Source organism: Aulonocara sp. 'chitande type north' Nkhata Bay, linkage group LG18 (assembly GCF_057382095.1).
Source record: "Aulonocara sp. 'chitande type north' Nkhata Bay isolate Kocher_YH1m ecotype deep benthic linkage group LG18, A_spYH_male_GT1.1, whole genome shotgun sequence".
NCBI classification, from domain to species: domain Eukaryota; kingdom Metazoa; phylum Chordata; class Actinopteri; order Cichliformes; family Cichlidae; genus Aulonocara; species Aulonocara sp. 'chitande type north' Nkhata Bay.
In genome coordinates, this window is record NC_141361.1 from 31,227,013 (window position 1) to 31,246,177 (window position 19,165).

At 40.2% G+C, this 19,165-nt stretch overlaps 1 protein-coding gene across 9 annotated transcripts in view; it reads left to right on the forward strand.

The window, feature by feature from the left end:
* ctnnd2b (catenin (cadherin-associated protein), delta 2b) overlaps positions 1–19,165 on the forward strand; it is a 227,297-nt gene that overhangs the window by 110,531 nt on the left and 97,601 nt on the right. For all 9 annotated transcript variants that reach the window (XM_086273574.1, XM_086273576.1, XM_086273577.1 and 6 more), the window contains 2 exons: positions 12,600–12,634; positions 13,916–14,032. In XM_086273574.1, the coding sequence (XP_086129700.1) occupies positions 12,600–12,634; positions 13,916–14,032 (152 nt within the window). The remainder of the gene's footprint in view (positions 1–12,599; positions 12,635–13,915; positions 14,033–19,165) is intronic.

Genomic DNA, 19,165 nt, shown 5'->3' on the forward strand with positions numbered 1-19,165 from the left:
AAAGGATGTTCTTATTCTTTGCATTATCTTAAAAAAACAAGCATTATCACGGTGCAGCTCCACTGAGACTATCAGCTATATTTAATTCCATCAGTGACCTGTACCACTGAAAGCTCCTGCTATCTTTCTAATCAAATTTCACCTAATAGCTTCAGTAATAGAGTGGATTGGACCAAAGTGGCCACAGTCAATATGCCTATAATAAATGTATAAAATGACATTATGGAAAGAACGTGGAAATGTGAAAAGAGTCACTCAGAGTTTTCTAACTTGTTATTTTGCAGTGCTGGCTATGTATTCTTGAAAAGGGTAAGTTAAACCCAAGGTCCTACAGCAGAAACAGAATGCTGTTATCACAAGGAAAACAGTTTACAGATGTTTTTCATGTCTCATGGCTCCTGCTGTTATCCTCCAGTCATACCCAGTTTCTTCATAAGTAGTATTTGGCTTATCTGGCTTATTGCAAATGTCTTATTGTAAAATAGCCTAAAATGAAGAGTCACCAGTAAAACAGTTGGTTGATGAATTATGGGTTGTTTGATGTTGGGTCAATACAGAAGGTCATGGTTATTTAAAGTACAGTACATAAAGCATGTCAACTGCACAGACTCATAGTGAGCTAATTCATCTAATCCCCAAAAGTGACAAATGGACAAGAACAGGATTTAATAGTCAGAAGTCACTATAAATAATTTACTTCAAAATGGGTTTCTTTTTTAACATTTAATTAAAAGCTACTGATTACATAAAGTTTTATCTGGATTGCAGACTGTATCTTCAAAGCTGTAGTTACGACTCCACAGAGAATGATCACACAGCTCTACAATCCCAGGCAGCTTGGTGTAGCTTTGATGGCCCGTTTTATCATCATTTATCATTTCCATTATGGAGTAACTTACCATAAATATTTTTGCTGATGTATTGTCAGCCATTGTTGCCATTTACTATATAAAATCAGTTTAAAACATATATACCCTAAACCATTCTTTTGTCATATAGATGCAATATGTTCACTTGAAAATATAATTTTGTATTAACTTTAAAATTGTTGGCTTTATAGCATCTAGAAAAGCTGCTTTTTGGATCATTTACATTGCAGTAAAAATAGGATGGCAACCTCTTTGCAACTAGGAAAAGTCAGTGGTTGTTTGCATTAGGAAACTTGACTCAATTTGTTGCCAACTGGTTGTGTTCATGTTATATTCCTATATACACCACTATATTTCGAGAAATATAACTATGAGGTTCTGGTTGGACTCTGAATATAATTAGTTCTTATGAATGTGAATTTGTATGTAGATTAAATTTGTAATTTTTGCCAGAGTTAATTGGTGTATTTAGAGCCCCACCAATACAGAATTTTTAAGATGAATACAGATATTTGGTGATTTAAAAATTTGATATATCACCTCTCATTTTTTTTTCTTTTACACATATACAGCATAAACAAATTGGCTGTAGTAGTTTTAGTATTCAGTCACTTTTTTTTTTTTTTTGATTGCTGAGATTTTGCAAAAGCTACCTTATGTGTGACTGGGTGAAATATAGAAATCTAAACACCATACTCAACCACGATAGCCAGGTCCAACATAGTAATCCAGAATAGCTTTACTTGCCATCACATTAAAGTGACTGCTGAGTCCACACGTTTCAGTGAATGCCGTATATACATCAAGTCTCTTTACTGATTTATTCTCCTTCATTTGATCGCTTACACCATTCTGAAATGTTTGAAATGATTTTTACCTCATTTTGTGGCCCAAATTAATAATAATAATAATAATAATAATGGATTGCATTTATATAGTGCTTTTCGGGGCCCTCAAAGCGCGTTACAATTCCACTATTCATTCACTCTCACATTCACACACTGGTGGAGGCAAGCTACAGTTGTAGCCACAGCTGCCCTGGGGCAGACTGACAGAAGCGAGGCTGCCATATCGCGCCATCGGTTAATATTAGTATCAGTGTGGGGGGGAGGTTTTGACAGAAAAAGTACACATCACTGCCAAAAATACATCAATATGTGTAAAGCACAGTCAAGTAGCAGTGACTGATGGCCATACGAATAAAGAGAATGAATATCGATGAGGTTTTCGGGAATAACAAAGCAAGTCCGCTCTTTTCTTCTCTTGATGATTAAGGGAAAACTTTGACACATTTTGATGCAAATTCTCACTTTCTTTCAATGACCATAAGCTTTGCAAAAGTGCTGCATCATAGCTGTGGAGATTGTAAATCAAATTGCACAAGATTTAAACAAAGCAGTTAAAGGTAACTATGAATCTCACGGATGACAACCCATGATTAATGTCGATTGAAATTTATGCAAAAGTAATCTACGTTTGTAAAAGCCATCCCCTTTGTTTTTATTATAAAAGCCTTTCACTTTGTTTTTGTTTGTTTTTTAAGTAATGTCTGTAAAATGGCCCTGAGTAAATTAATAACCACAGTGTGGCTTCAGCTTTTGAATCTAAATCAGCGCTGACACAAGCTGCACTATTGTTTGATGGTTTCCAAGAGTGAAAAAGGCCTTTGCTTTCCTTTATGGGTGGCTCTATTATCTAACTGCTCTGTCTACAAGAGGACCGGCATTGTGGTCAGCACAGATAACAGATAATATGGAACGCATGGAAATAGATGGATTATATGGACAGGGTTTAGAATGTGTTTATTGGGTGGATAAAATGATGGGATTTTCATTGCTTGGCATTCGCTCTTTTAAGCCCCTCTCATTGGATTTAACAGAGCTCTCTCCTCTTTCTCTGCCTGTGTCCATCATCTTCTGTCTTTCCTCTTCAGATCTTTGTATTGCATTATATTACACCCTTCATTTTCTGCCTCTCTGTGTATCTCTTTCATGTTTTCTCTCGCTGTTTGTGTATCATGTTGCTTCTCTCAGTCGTCCTCTGTTCTTTCTTAATGCAGCAGTCCAGTCAGTCAGAGAGATTAGATGGTTAGAGAGCAGTGGATTTATGACATTACCTGTTGTTTTTTAGACCCAAATAGCCAAAATGCATCCTTTAAAGCATCTGAAAATATCAGGTCACATTGTACAACGAGAGTTGATCATTATTTAAAATTACAAAATGACAGAGTGGTACACTTCCCATCTGTTCTTTCATCCAAGTGAAAGTTCCAAGTGGGGCTTTTAACTAAAATTGTCATAGCTAGGCTCAAGTGTTGGAATAGAGAGCTTTTACCTAACTTGCTATTTGCTTGATTTGAATTATAGCTCAAATTGTCCTCTTATTTTGACACACACGGGCCTACGTTCCCACTTATTGTAAGATTTGAATTATAGGCCTAAAATGGCAGCAGCTGTGACAGGTACTGTGGAATACAGCCTAATAGACTCATTTTAAAGTTAACTAGAACTTCTACAGCCCTTCAAAATTCAGACATTTTATGGTGGTTTTGTACTGGTTTTGAAGAATGCATTGTTAATATGCTTCCATACAGTATAATGTGAACCCTCAACATCTCATCTCTTACTTCACATGAGTACATTTAGAATTCTTAAAGAATTTTTGCTTATTTCCAGATCAATATTTGTATTTTTTCCACAAAGTTTTAGCTTCTCTTCTTGTAAGGCCACCTTTACTTTAAGCCAACTTTCTTCTAATTGGCTGTCCCTCATAAACAAATGGTTTAAACAGCAGTTGGGTTGTTGCATTACAGATATGGTGCTTTTCAAGTCCTACCTAGCCCACTGGTTATGAGGTAGCAGTGATAACTCGGGCACTGGCCTCACTGGTCCAAAACTCTGTTCTAGTAATCTACCTGTCACCCTTAAAACAGTTTTCCAAAAGGTAAACATTCACAGGCTTAAAATTGAGTTTGTTAAGTTGCATTTTAAGAAAATAAGGAGTAAATCCATGTCCTTTTGAAAAACGGGCAGTATAAAAAGTAGTCTGTTGTCTCTGGTCTAAAGTAGCAAGAGTCTCTCAAGATGTTGTCCCCTTTATGCGGCTTGTTGGAGCTATCCACAATACACTCAGTAAGTATTAACTCGACAGGTAACAGTGTGTATTTGTCCTGGTTTTGGAAATAAATGGCCTGGTAATTACTTCTAACTAATTAGTGTATCCAATCTTTCCAGTCAGGTTTTAGCCAAGCTTGTTGGGAATGAGAATGGAGCCTTTCTGCATTTGACTTTCACACTAGAGGGGAGGTTTGTCTCATGTTATAATCCTAATTTTACAAGGTCAGTTGTTCTTGCTTCTAAAAATAGCCTGGGGGGAATTTTGAGATAATCCGGTATTGTAGCTGAGCACTTTTGCAGTAAACAACATTGTCCTTAACTTCAGATCATTTCATGTCAGATTCTGTAATATCATTGTGTTTTGTGCTCACGCAGCAAAATTGTTGCTTTTTCATTGACATGTATAGTCTTGTGCTTTTTCTACACCCACAGTATATATATATCTAAGGCTAATGTTTAAGTTTGTAGTATTTAAGCTCTGTATGTAACACAAAACGAGCCACACTCACACGTGCACACACGCACTGTATCATTAGCACTGATGAAGTACTATGCAGTGACATGACCCGCAGCAGGTAAGATGATCACGCTGTCAATTAGTCTTCTTTTGCTCCACTAATTATACTGTCAAATTTCATTGATGCACAATAGAGATTCAATGGGAGACAAGCACCAGTTCTCTCTGTTTCCTGGGCCAGAAGGCACATGAACTGTTTCAGGTAGTGAACACTGACTAGATATAGCTGGTGGCAAGCAGCAGAAAGAACTGCAGAGGGAGAGATGAAGGATAGTTGCAGCTCAGGTGCACCATGTCATTTTCCATTAAAATCACACCACAGGCAAATTTCCAGGGGGCTGTTATAGTCACACATCAACATCTTAACAATGTCACTGTGATGTTAGCATTTACAGTCATGTGAAGAAAAAAAATAACAGGAAAGCTGTCTTGCACATTCCTGTGAAACACTAAATACACCCTCACTATTTCCATAGGAATTAAAAGTAGCAGCCAGGTACCGGTAATCAAAAGCAGCTGATTAACTGGTCATCGACACGTGTGGTTACTTCTATAAAAGCAGATGTTTTGCCATTTGTCTGGTCTGGAATATTCAGGTTAAGGTAATGGTACATCTAGACTCATTTACCATGTTAAATGTTACATTTCGTGATGTTACAATTAGAAAAAGACTGAACAGGTATGGCTTGTTTGGAGTTATTTCCGAGAGGAAGCCTCTTCTCTCTACAAAGAACATGGCAGCATGGATAAAATTTGCAAATCTGCATCAATCAAACCACAAGACTTATATATCCAACAATGTCCTCTGCACAGATGAGACCAAACTGAAGATGTTTAGCCCAAATGCACAACTTCCTGTTTAGGGAAAACAAAGCATAAACGCAGCACAAACGCCTCTACCAACTGTCAGCACGGTGCTGGAGGAGTGATGATTTGGGCTTTTTTATCAGCCAAATGAACTGGGCGCCCTGCAGTCATTGAGTCAGCCATGAACTTCTCTGTATACCAAAGTATTCTAGAGTCAAATGTGAGTCCATTTGTCTGACAGCTGAAATTGAGTCATGTAACAGCACTATGATCTCAAGTAGCTAGCAAATCTAATGGAACAGAATGGCTGAAATATAAATGCTGCAATGGCCTAGTCAAATGAATAAATGAATGCCCACTAATCTTAATGAACTGGAGCAACTTTGTAAAGAACAGTGGGCCAAAATTCTTGCACAACGATGCGGAACACTGATAAAGCTTCAATATTTATGCTGTTTTTGCTGCTGAAGTGGTTCTATGAGCTACTGAATGATGAGGTGTACTTAGTTTTTTAACTAGTTTATTAGTCTTTAAGCCTTTCACGCATAGTGTTCACTACAGTGGACAGCTATTCAAAGGCTGTTTTCTTGTATTTGTGACAGTGTCAATGGTATATTTGCACATAAACCACTACATTGGACACTGATGTGTCACCCCATACCCTGCCACCCACTCCAAAGGTGTTGTTGTCCACCTGAGCGGACGTGTAAAAAAGTCTTTGAAAAGTACATGTTTAAAAAAGAAGTTCAAAAATCTTTTTTTCATGCCTAAAGATGAATAAAAAGATGTAAGAGAAAAATCCTGATTAAGGTTGGCATAATTCATGCATGAAAGGGTTAAAAAACTTTCTTCATCACATGACTAGAAGTAAAAGCTATCTCTGTAGCCTAGCGTGGCTGTGAGAGTCTTGCTTACACAGCCTTAGGTTCGAATAATCTACGCGTCACCCTTCCCCGGCATGGTCTGCAATTCCACTGCTGGGGATGCGGACTCACCTGCATGGCATCCACAATCACGCCTAGCCGGCTTTAAAATCTGTACTGGGTCCTGAGATTGGGTTGTTGTTGGTGTGTGTGGCTGGGAGCCGCAAAGCTAAAGCCAAGTAGTGTTGAAACAGCAACCGAGTGAATAAAGTATATGCTGAAAAGCCTTAATGTGTGGACGGGTCTGCCGTGAGTTATTTACAATCACATTTCGACCCTGATTCATGATCGTGTGTTAGATTAAGGATTTTTAGATGCTAGTCTCATTGTGCATATTGTACTCCAAGATTGAGCTTTGATTCCGATTCCTTCGTTTAACTCATTACTTATCTCTGCTCCTGTCCTGATAATGAAGAATAAAGTTCTACATTTCACCCAATTCTGACAAAAATCCAACACCCTCTGGACTATTTTATATTCCAGCTTCAGCCCCGTGTTGATATAACCACTTGAAGCTAACACCACTTGGCCTCTTCCCTCAGTTTCCAGCAAGGTGTCTACATGAGCGCTCAGCTTGCATGGACTTTTACTTGCATCACATCTTGGCCATTGGTAAATAACACACATTCATCTCCACTCAGGCATATTCAAGAGCAGTGAGGCATCATTTTGACACCAACAAATGTAGGAAAAGTATGTGAGGACCAGCCTGCTCTACTCTTAAGAAAACATTGACTCAGTCTGTGTCATCAGTACTGCCTGTCGGAGCCCAGACCGGTCATAATAATCCTCATCATCCTGCCCCGTCAAAGGTGTTTGTCTGATATAAACACACTCCATCCTCCCAGATATGGGGCTTTAGTCTCTCTCTGCTTCCCTGCTTTGTGTAATGCATTTGTGTGCTTTGCGTGCTTCCAAGACTTGTGTCTGTGGAGGAGTGTTTGTGCAAGTGCATGGCTGTGTTTTTTTGGGATAATAACGTCTGATGGATGAGGAGTCTGCTATGCTGACAAAAGGCCCCATTAACATATACCGCTTGGCTCCCTCTCGCAATCCGTCATACACCACATACACCCACAGAAAATGCAGGTAATCAATGGGAAGATTTAATACCAGCCTGTCTCCTAAAAATTACGTTCCCATGCAGCTAGACTGTATTCCCAATTACGGTTTAAAGTAAAAGTATTGTTTCGCCAATAAAATACAATGTAATGTAATGCTCTACAAGCACTATTTAAACATAACAGTGTTGTAGATTATCTAAGGTTCAGCTATCAAGTGGAACCATCCTCTGTTTTTAATTAGTTTTATCTGACATTTTCACTTTTAAATTCAGTTTTCATTCACTGGTTAGTAGAGCTGGGCAATAGAACGATAACGATATGTATCGCGATATAACATTTTCTCGATAGAAAAATTAAACTATCGCGATAGACCTCGCCGCTCTTGTCCTCTTAAAAAAAAAAAGAAAAAAAAAGAAAAAAAAGAACAGCCAATCCAAATTAAGTAGCGCAGAGCCGAACCAATTACAGCCGCAGCGTCACGTCACGTGACTTGTTATGTACAGTACAACTGCCAAGCCGCACATGTGTATTTGTTTGGGAAGCAGCCAGCGACCGTACCGCCCGGGTAATGGAGGAAATGAGTGTGCCGACTAGAGAAATCAACCGAGCGTGACCAAAGGTTACCGAAGAGAAAACAGATGATGGTTCCAATGCCGGAGAGATTGTCGAACGGAAGAGCCATAGAAGTTCCGTAGTGTGAAGGTATTTCGGCTATTTCAAGTCTGACAAAAAACAGAGTAGCGTGCACTGTAAATTGTGCTGAAAGCAAGTCTGGAAATACAATTGTCATGGCTACTGAACGGACCCACGCGCAGACAGTTCTTTCAAGGAAACAAAAAGGGGATTTATTTACAATAGGGATCACCTTAGTGCAAAATATATGTACAGTGAGTTGGGAGGGGGTCCAGGGCTCCAGGGAGAGAAGGGGGGGGGGGGGGGGATCCACACACACGCTTCCTCTTCCACTCAGTCACCGCCACCGCTCCTCCGCACACACGCACTCCTCTTCAGCCGCACTCGCTCCAACACTCCACACACTGCCCCACTTGGACAGGTCCGGTGATTCGGTCCAGAATCTACAGACAGAAGGTCAAGGTTAGTTCCACAACATAAAACACGTGTAAGCGATTCTTCTTTGAATATGCCGCGAGCACGAACTCAGGTGGTTCGACGTTCCAGCGGTGAGCTGCTCTGTGCCACTGCCTTAAATAGCAGCTGGGGAAATCAGCCAGATCAGCCGCAGGTGGACACCATCCACAGGGGTGCGTGGGCCAAGAGTGAGAGCCCGTAATGAGCTCCACCCAGGCAGAGAGGAGGAGGAGAGACAAAAAACTAAAACTAACAACAACAAAACCTGTAGCCAGCGTGGGCCAACCAGAGAGACACGGGGACCGTGACAACAATAAACTGGTGCATGCGCTACGTCCACACGTACCCGGGTATTTTTGAAAACGCAGATTTTTCTATGAGTTTGCACCTGTCGTCCACACGTAAACTGCGTTTTTGGTCACTGAAAACGAAGATTTTTGAAAACTCCGTTTTTGCATTTACGTGTGGACTAGAAAAACGGAGAAAACGCAGCGTCAAAGGTGTGCGCATTTTTTGACGTCACACTGTGCGCCACGTTATTGTTTCGGTGAAATGAATTTCTACAATACTGTTACTGTTAATTCTACTCTCCGCAGTGTTTAAATGCTTACATATACACACAGTTACTGTCCCTCCACACATACGACTCGGTTCTGCTTCTATGCCCCAGCTTTGTTTACTTTTTCCCACCGAGGCTTCTAGACTTCTGATTGGCCAACATTTCTGCACGGTTAGGAATCTAGCTCCACCTGCTGCTTTGGCATGTTCATAGCAGCGTTTTCCTTCATTTCTCCCTTTATGTGTGGATGGGATTATTTTTTAAAACGAAAACGGAAAGTCTCCGTTTTCAAAAATACCCGTGTACGTGTGGACGTAGCCTCAGTCTCTGACTGGAAGCGCTAATTCGTCATTCGGCTTTTGTCAGACTAAAGTAACTGTTAAAACTGTTTGAAAAGCTAAGCTATACAACAAGGAGAGATTGAGAATTTCCTTTTAGTTCTCAGTTTATTTGATATTGACAAAAGTTAGTCAATTTTGTCTGTTCTTCTGTAAAACAAACTAAGATTTATTTTTAGAATTAATATTTTGTTTCTAAGTGGAATTGACAATTTAGTCTGTTTCGTTTGTTCTATTTTTAAACTTAAACGCTTTAGCGGCTGCCTTTTGTGTAGTTTGCAATATTTGCCTTTATTTATCTGAAAAAGTCTCATGTTCCTTAAGTACATCTACCCTGTTGAACTTATTATGGGAAATAAATATTTAAATAAAAACAAGCTGCTGATTATTTCACATTTTACTTGTGAGCAACGGCACATTTAAATGTTACAAATATCGTTATTTGGCTTATATCGTGATATATATCGTTATCGCCTGAAATGGAAAAAAACATATCGTGATATGAAAAAATCTTATATCGCCCAGCTCTACTGGTTAGGTGTAGCCACCACAAGACGAATAGGTCATGGTTTGGGTTCAAACGTGCCCTTTCGGTGTTAACACCATTCGGGTTCCCAGCTCAATGAGCAGAAGAAGTGAGTAAGAACATGCATTTGCAGCCCAACTACTGGGTTGGGCTGCCTTTAACTCTTCATGAGCTTCAACAGCGTCACCTAGTTACTGCAGATTAGTCAGCTGCACATTTGTGATGGAACTCTCTCATTTCACCACGTCCCAAAGGTGCTCTTGAATTGAAATGTGGTGACTGTGGAGGCCATCTGAGTACAGTGAGCTCAGTGTCATGCTCAACAAACCTGGTTGAAATCATCTGAGCTTGTGAAGGCGTGTGTTATCCCATATTCTCATGGGTACACTGTGGCTATAAGGGTATGAGGTTTGATGGGGAGATTGATACCGCTTTGAATTCTGTATGCTAACAAGAAAACTAAAACCAGCAGATTATTTGCTGAGCAATTAGCTGAGGCCAGTTGGCAACTGTTTTAGGCTCCTTCCAGCCTTTGAGCTAAATTAGTCACTTACTGCTTCTAACTTCACCACAAAGACATGAAAGTCCATTTTCATAAGAAAAAATTGTGAAAAGTCATATCTCTTTGTATGTTTTTACATATTGTTAGTGTACACTATATTATAGTGTCATTATTTTACCGTTTTACCTTCCTTGTTAGAAGTAATTAGGAAGGGCAGGTTTAGAAATGAGTATATCAAATGGACAACTAAGGTTGAGTAGTTTGGTTAGTGAGGCAAATCTGACATACTTGGGCGTGTGCACTGGAGGGACAGTGGATGTACTGGACCTTTATCCTTTTTGATGTGGAATATGGAGCTGCCAGGCAGGCGCCAAAGAGAGACCACAGAGAAGCTTTGTGCATGTAGTGAGAGAGCTCATGTAGAGGGTTTGAATACTAGAGTTAGGATTAGAGGCAGATGATCCACTATGGAGTACCCTAAAGGGAGCAGCTGAAAGAAGGAGATCACAGTAATTTTAATTTTCAGGCTCAGAGGCACAGAGTAACCTTTGGGAATGTCAGTCTTATCAACAGGCGGTTGGTCATCCAGGAATTGAGGTGGATAAGGAACTTTTCCAAAAGTAGAACTTGAAGCCCTCGAGCTCGTTTCAGCAAACAGGCCTCAAAGGAGAATACAGGAAATCGGAATTACCAAGAGCCTTTAATCCTTGAGCAGGAAAAACAACTTGGAAATGATACTTTTACTCAGAGTAATAAAACAGTAACACTGTACTTAATACAGTACATGATGTGTAGTCACTCCACTTGTTTGCTCTACTGAGCCTGTAGCCTACTTACATGGGTAAATGTTATTATTTTGGTGTTATGTCACGTATTGACACAAACACAAGGGTTATTTAGTGTGTGTGGATTACAAAGGTTTAAATCTTGTTGATATTGATTTACACTGAACATCTTGGCGATCATAATACAATGGAGGTTTTCTGAATTTGTAAGATTAATAGGAATTTACGTGCTCTGGTGTCTAATGTCTTCTGACAAATATCACTGGTTGGGGAGTTACAGAGAGAATATACAAGAGGAGTCTTCAAAGATTTATTGGACGTTGCTACAGTCGAAAGCTGTATAGAATTACTGTGTGTGTGTGTTTGTGTGTGTGTGTGTGTCACAACAAGAATACCACTGTAAGTAAACACTAAAAAACAGCAATATAGTTTCTCATATGTTTGTTTCAGGGTGCCAATCCACACAAAATCACAGGCAGAACCGCCTTTACATAGCCATCAAATATCCTGAATGAACTAGCAAACAAATCAACAAATTAAGTGCGTAAAAGGAGCTGACATGGTTGTGTACATGCTATGTAATGAAATTCAAGGAGCAAATATTACTTCTCTGCTACCTGGTAGGACAGAACGAGAGGGGAAATAACAGGAGAGAAGAGGAAATGAGTTTGCGTGAGACTTATAACCACGCACTTGTATGACAACTGAAACAGAAATGCGTAGGCCTGTCAGCATTGTTTGTTATATGTAACATTATGGCTGTGTTGAAACACTAAATGGGAGTCTGTGTGAAGATACGTTATTGGCTGCCAAGACAAAGCTGAAGATGGTCTGTAAACACAGTAAATGCACAGGGAATTTCAGGAGCAACGCCGACACTTGTGAGCAGCATTGGTACTCCGTGCTTTATCTGTTGGCACTACTGCGTACCAAATCAGTGCAGATGTGTATGGAATCTTATATTTTTTTTATTATTGTGTTTCACTGGTGCAGAAAAACAGGCAGACTTCTCTAGTCCTATTTGAATTGATGTTTTCTCACCACCCTTTTAGTAATATTTCTTATCTCCAATCCCTTTGTGCTTACCCTTCTGAAATCATTCCCATGACAAGATAACACTGTAGAGGGATAAACAAATACCCCAAACAAGTTCACAAAAAGAGAAATTCAAAAGCAACCTTTGATAATAAGGCATTTTGGAGTGTATGTTATTGGTTTTGAGAAGGGTCTCTGTTCCCAAGGTACTGAAGAATCTGAAGTCTGTATGTTTTCATCCTTCAGCGAAAAAATAAGAGTTCAAACCGTAGAAAGCAGCATTTTGTGTGGTATTCCCGTTTTTATCGCAAACCTACGCAGTGGACATGGATGGGAAACACAGTTTAAGGCATGTGTGGCTTAATGGACTACCGTCAATCTAAAAATATCCCGATGGTGCTCCACCAAAGAACAACATTTCACAGTATATTAACACTTTCTTTTTCTTTCTCTCGTTTGTCTCTTGCAGTTCAGCAGATGAGAAGTTTCGCTGGAATAATCAAGGTAATGTGACTGTCTTATTCACTGTTTGTACTGTAGCGCTGCGCTTTGCTGGTTGTGCTTATTGCATTGTAATCTCGTCCTATATAATATTATATATATTGATGTAGTTCTTTAGAAAGTACTGCGGTGGTCTTAAACCACCCCAATAAAGGTTAGTTAACAATAAAAGGGTGAGATTCTCTCACCACACCTCAAACCATCTGACAACTGAGTAAAGCAGCATTTGCAAATAATTCTGAGTATTTAGTTTAACCTGTTCAGGGTGCCAGATGGGATGTGCTTTCCATAAAGGACAATGAGAATCAATGAGCTTTTAGGCAATTTGAAAGTCAAATTAAGACACTTCTCCAGGCTTGACAACTTCTTTGACGGCATTTATTAGCTGAAGAAATACCTCCCATGCGTGACACTTAGGTCTCCCTCTCTCTGCCTCATTGTCAGTCACGCTGAGTTGTATAGGAAGCGCGGAGGTTTTGTGGTTTAAACCCTCCACAGTGAAAGTTTTCAATGTCTGCCGCGGTCTTTATCCATCCCGCTATGCGGGGGGGACAGATTTAAAAATGACTTTTAGCTTTTGTTAGTGAGGGTAAGAGTAATTCTAGTGGAATGCTTCAGACACCCCTGGAAATACTTCACCAACAGCATCAACATCATCAGTCTAGAATTGTGTCAGTTGAAGTCAATAAAATCTGCCTCCTAAATCCACTGACTAAGTCCTCTACTATTACCGTTTCTCTTCTGTCTTGATAAGAGATTAATGCTGCTCCTAAGACTCATTTGTAAGCTGTTATCCCCCTTGGCAGCCCACTTTAACTTGAAAACACTGGGCATGTTATCAGCCTCTTTCTGACAGACAAATGGCTGGTATCTAAGTACAAGGTGGACCTCAAGATTTGTTGCTGGATTATCAGTTAGGCCTTTACCCTTGGCCCATTGATCGCCATTGCATGCTGCTCTGTGTCACTGTGTAAAGCCACTTCTTGGGTAACTAATCTGCAGTTAAATGACAATGATTTTGAATATTTTTTTGTTGAAACTTGTCTAGAATTGTGTTATAGTCTAAGATCCAGTTGCTTATATTCAAAGGTGGGTTTCTGGTTAAAGGATGAGTTGAAAATGAAAGGTTACAAACACAATAGACAGAAAGCAGAGACAATGAGAGTCATTGGGAGTCTGCATGTGGCTCTTCATTTGCTAACTGTAAGAAATAGTGTAGTCACATGATGTGTAAGTGTATGAATTTCTGCTCATGTTTGTCTCCTGTTCTTCCTGCACGTGTAGATGGACAGAAGGACATAGAGGAGGAGCTGACAACAGGCCTAGAGCTGGTGGACTCCTGCATCCGATCGCTCCAGGAATCGGGCATCTTGGACTCACAGGACACTTCTACAGGAGACAGTAAGATCAATGTTGTGATGATGAGAGTAGAACGAGAAACGATTCTTCCTCCTTTTTCTTTCCTGAGACGGCAAAAGAAGCATATCTTGGAAGAGGAAAGGTACAATCTAATCAAAACCAGCGAGGATGGTTATTCCCAGAGAGCCGTAGTCTCCAGGTTTTGGTTGATTAACCTGTTGAATGTGTTTGAGTTCACAAAGAAAGTGCGCTTCACAAAAACAGCCTCCTCCACTAGTGAGGAAGCATGGCAGTGCAGCAGTATGTTTAGTCCTCCTTTGAATTAACAGCAACCTTTTTAATGAAGCCTGTTCAAGGTTCAAGGTTCAAGGTTCATTATTTGTCACATGCATAGTTATACAAGTATAACACACAGTGAAATGTAGCCTGACACGCTCCTCGACATATATATATATATAGTATATACACTGGGTGAATGTGCAGTAGTAGCAGCAAGCAGGTGAATTCTGTACATTAATATGAGTAGACATCTGACTATTTTACAGGATAGACAATATAAACATATTTAAAATTAAAGGAATTTGAAATGTACATTGTGCCTTGGTTTAGAGTGTCTGGAAGAGTCCTGTCTCAGTCAATTATAGATGATGTGAGAGGGCGGGTGTGTGTGTTTAGGGCCCGGATGGCTTGGGGATAGAAGCTCCTCTTGAGTCTCTCTGTCCTTGCCCGGAAGATGCGGAACCTTCTACCAGATTGCAGAAGTTGGAACAGTTTGTTGCCAGGATGGGACGGGTCCTTCAGTATCTGCGCTGCTCTAGTCCGGCATCTCCTGGTGTAGGTGTCCTGAAGCGGGGGGAGAGCAATCCTGCAGCAGCGTTCTGCTGTACGGATCACTCTCTGGAGAGCTTTTTGGTCCTTCACACAGCTGTTCCCAAACCACGATGTCATGTTCTGTGTGAGGATGCTCTCCACAGCGCCTGTATAGAAAATCCTGAGGATCTTTGGAGAGACCCTGAACTTCCTCAGTTGTCGTAGGTGATACAGGCGCTGCCTAGCCTTTTTGGTCTGGACCTGAATGTGGGCAGCCCATGTCAGGTCTGAGGAGATGTGGACACCAAGATACTTGAAGGACTGCACCCTCTCCACTGGAGCTCCATTGATGATAATGGGCTTGTAGCTTGTTACATGATGATCTGTACTCAGGCTGATTAGTGTCTCCTCACCTAAATGCAAAACATGTTTTCTTTCATTACCGTGACTGCTGCGGTCAAAATACGGCTTCTTTCAAACATAAAAGTTTAAATCCACAGAATCTGTTGCAATAGTATGTTAGTGTGCCAAAGATGAATGCAGCTTTCATTGAATTTTTTGTTGATGACAAGTTGCCTTTCTGTTCTTGTATGACCCATATACCTTTTAGCCTTTGAACATTAAGAAGTTGAATAACATTGGCAATTAAAGTGAAAACAGATTCATTTTAAGACTGGATTTAAGTTGCTACTTCTATTAATTCTCTTCTTAGCTCTGATTTGGTCCATAGAAGGACTTATTTGTCTCTTTATCTGCTAAGTTCCTTGAAAACTTAGAAACAATTGCTAGAAGAAGAGGTTGTGCTGCTTTTTAATGTGAAGTTTAAAGTAGTTTGTCAGAGCACTCAGTGAAACCGCTCTCAACCTTCTATACTTGGTCCCAAGGATGCTACTGGGTGTTACTCTATATTCTACCCCATGCGAGAGCGGTAGCTGTCAGGAGACATGCAGTGTTGCCAGTAGTTTGATATGCTAATCCATCCTTGCTGAGGTGTCAGCTGTCCTGCTGTTCACAGTACAGAGAGGTGAGGCACACACACCAACATGCAGCTAAACAGCACAGACACATTAAGCTACATATATCCACACACTGAGCGCTGAATGAAAACACACGGAAAAGTTGTAGAGGTGTGCATGCACAGTATTGTGCATTAACATTCACAGACGGATGCGACACAACACAAACAGGAATGTTAATTTTTCAAATGTAAAATATCAGTTATGCAATGTGTCACTCACTGGCTAATCAAAAGAGAGAAAGAGTGAATGGCAGGTCAGCCACAGACAGGATAAAGGCAGTGCGGACAACAAGAGGGTGAGTAGAGGAACAACAGAAGCAATGATGTAGTCAAACATACAGCATTAATGAACTCATATTGGTGTGTTAGTGTTAGGAAAATGGGACAAATGTTGTCTTTTTCTGTTCTAACGACATATCTGAACAATTAGTTTACAGTTTACTGAATAATCTAAGCATGGGATGAGTGTGAATGTTTACAACATGAAACATTTGGGTTTTTCAACTATTTAAAATGGCTTCTATAAGTATTCATATGCTTCCGCCTCTCACTGTAAAATCCAGCTGTCTTGATCAGTAAAGAAAAACAACTCACACAATTGTAGACTGATGATGTTTTGCTATAAATGGAATAACACATTCTTACTAGGATTACTTTCAAAGGAAATAATATGTCACGACTTAGCTAGTTACATTAGCAACACACACACACACACACACACACATATATCATTACTAGCGCATCTAGTGTGTAGTATATGAATCCTGTTAAGAAACTTGCATAGATGCTAATGGATGTTATCGGCTAACTGAATTGAAAAGAATTGAGTATATCTGGGAAATCATTCTTAATGTCAGTCTTAGAATGTATATACTGACATTGTCCATGTCTTTAATATGCAAGCTGCATAGCTAGCCTTGATACCTCTATCATAATTCTTTTATTGTATTTTTTTATTCAGGCGGAGACTTTAAGCCAACTCATTCAATGTTAGCTCAACTTGCTAGCTAGCTCTGATGATAAAAGCTGCGATTGATTTAGAGTTGCTGTCTAGAAATGGTAACTCTCTGAAATCAATCACCAATTACGTGGGGAATTACTCTAATCGTGGCAAATAATTGTTTGCTTGTGTTAAGAAAACACTGTTTATTAGCATGATTTAAAATGCACCAAATTTACTAGTGTGTTGCGCTATGATAGAGCGCAATGAAAAGATTGAATTTAAGAGGTGGGAACTCAGAGATTTTTGTGACTGACCCTTTTGCATATGTATTTCTGGGAGCTTGTTTTTTAAGGTACAAAAGATAGCGAGGAGAATATTTAAATCAAGCGCGCAAACTGACTTACCAAGGTTTGTGACGTGTGATTTACTGCTAGCTGCTCCAACATTTAACGCTGAAAAAAAGCCTGTTGTGTTTTTGCTCTTGATATTGAAACGAACTGACTCTGCCCTTTTTTAGAAAACCAGAACAGCTTTTTTAACTCACTCGTAAAACTAAACTAACCACACAGGGCTGTTTGCCGGTTGCACTTACATTTTTATTTTGTCTCGTTTAGTTAAAAGTACACACTACTTAGCACACAGCCAAGCACATGCATGCATAGGAAATATAATACCTGTATGACAAATGAAGAGATGTTTACATACGCCCACACACACCTGTAACCCATGCCCACTGGAGCAGCAGAATCCATGCCTTTTACTCGAGCTGCTGAGCAGATTAATGTGACACAGCAGCAGAGTACACCGAGTGTCTTCACGCTGCTTCATGCTGGTGTTTGCGGCTGTGTTGCGAGCAGCTATTTGGGACCGTGCATGCAGTTTCATTTGTGTTGCAGACTCGACGTGCCTCTAATGGGCATCTAAATATAGACCACCTCATGAAATATTAAAACATGTCAATCGAGAAGTCTGGTCACGAAGAAAAGCTCTTTGGGTCTGCGTGCATGACAGAAAAGAGAAAAGAGGTCAGAATGTGCACAACTCCATAGATGCAGGTATATGCAAATGTGCTCAGTGTTCATGCATGAGATCACGGGGGCAGGTGGGATCCAAGTGTGCGTGTGTCTGTTCACTCAGCTCTGAATAGATATTAAAATGTACAAGCAGAGACCTTCTTACAGGACCCCATTACTTTCCTGCTACTACACTAATACACCCCTATCTTTTCCTACACACACTCACTTACATCAGACGGAATGAGTGGAGCCTTTAGTGTCATGCCATATGAGTAATAATGTATTTATGAGGCCCTTTGTTTCCTTAAAGGCTCCACTAGCCATATGAAACACACCTAAAGTGGCAAAGAAAAACTGTGGAAAATGTCCCCTGGCTTTGTACACACACATTTGACTCTTGTGTGCATGAGAGTGTGTGAATTGATCTCAAACAGGCCTGGAGTACAAATTCCTTCATTTCACTATGTGTGTGTGTGTGTGTGTGTGTGTGTGTGTGTGTGTGTGTGTGTGTGTGTGTGTGCGTGTGTGTGTGTGTTTTAAGCCTGTGTATGCATATACGTGTGTACTCTCGGAAGATGAGCATATTGGACACTGAGGCCTCGACCCAGTAAACTCAGCCAGCACCCTTAGCTTGATATCACATTTTAAATTATGCAGAATCACCAGCTACTCCGCCTGCAGCCATTCTCTGTACTTTAATGTGACTTTTCACTTTGGTCGTGCTTTATTTTGCAACCCTTTTATCCAGAGTGCCTCCTTTTGCCGTTAGCTGCTGGCCTTATCTGCCTCGTGCAGTGTTTATGGACCGCCGGCACTAAGATTTCTCTCTTCTTTAATAATCACAAACAAGCAACGTTTCTTGGTTTTGTCCCGTGCGCCGTTCTTGGTTTGATTCTTAGACTGCTGGCAAAAAAAGTGACACAAGCGGAGATTAAAGGAACAGCCACTGCTGACAGAGGACAGCTCAAGAACTCCTTTGAGAGTACTGAGTGCTAAAAATTTAATAAACATGGGTGCAGTCAGTTATTTTGCCAGGGTAAAGGGAACGTAATCTAGTATATCTGCTGATACATGCATGCAACGCTGCAGCTACAACGGGACACCATTTTTTTAAAATACCTTATTGGCTAAAAAAAGTTTAATTTCTGTAATTAAAGCCGTTTATTAGGAACATTATTGCTATCATCACCAAAGTGAATTAATCAAGGTTGCATCAAAAATGAAACAGCACTTTAATAAGAGAGATGGGAGGGTTTTGGCTGTTGTACAAGCAGCTCCCGCCCTCCTCTTCCCAAATTATTCCCTTAACATTCTCATTTGATGCTTTCTAGATGCTTTTGTGATTATGGTTCATGCCTCCGTGCCGCGTGAGTCTGTGTTATGTGTCA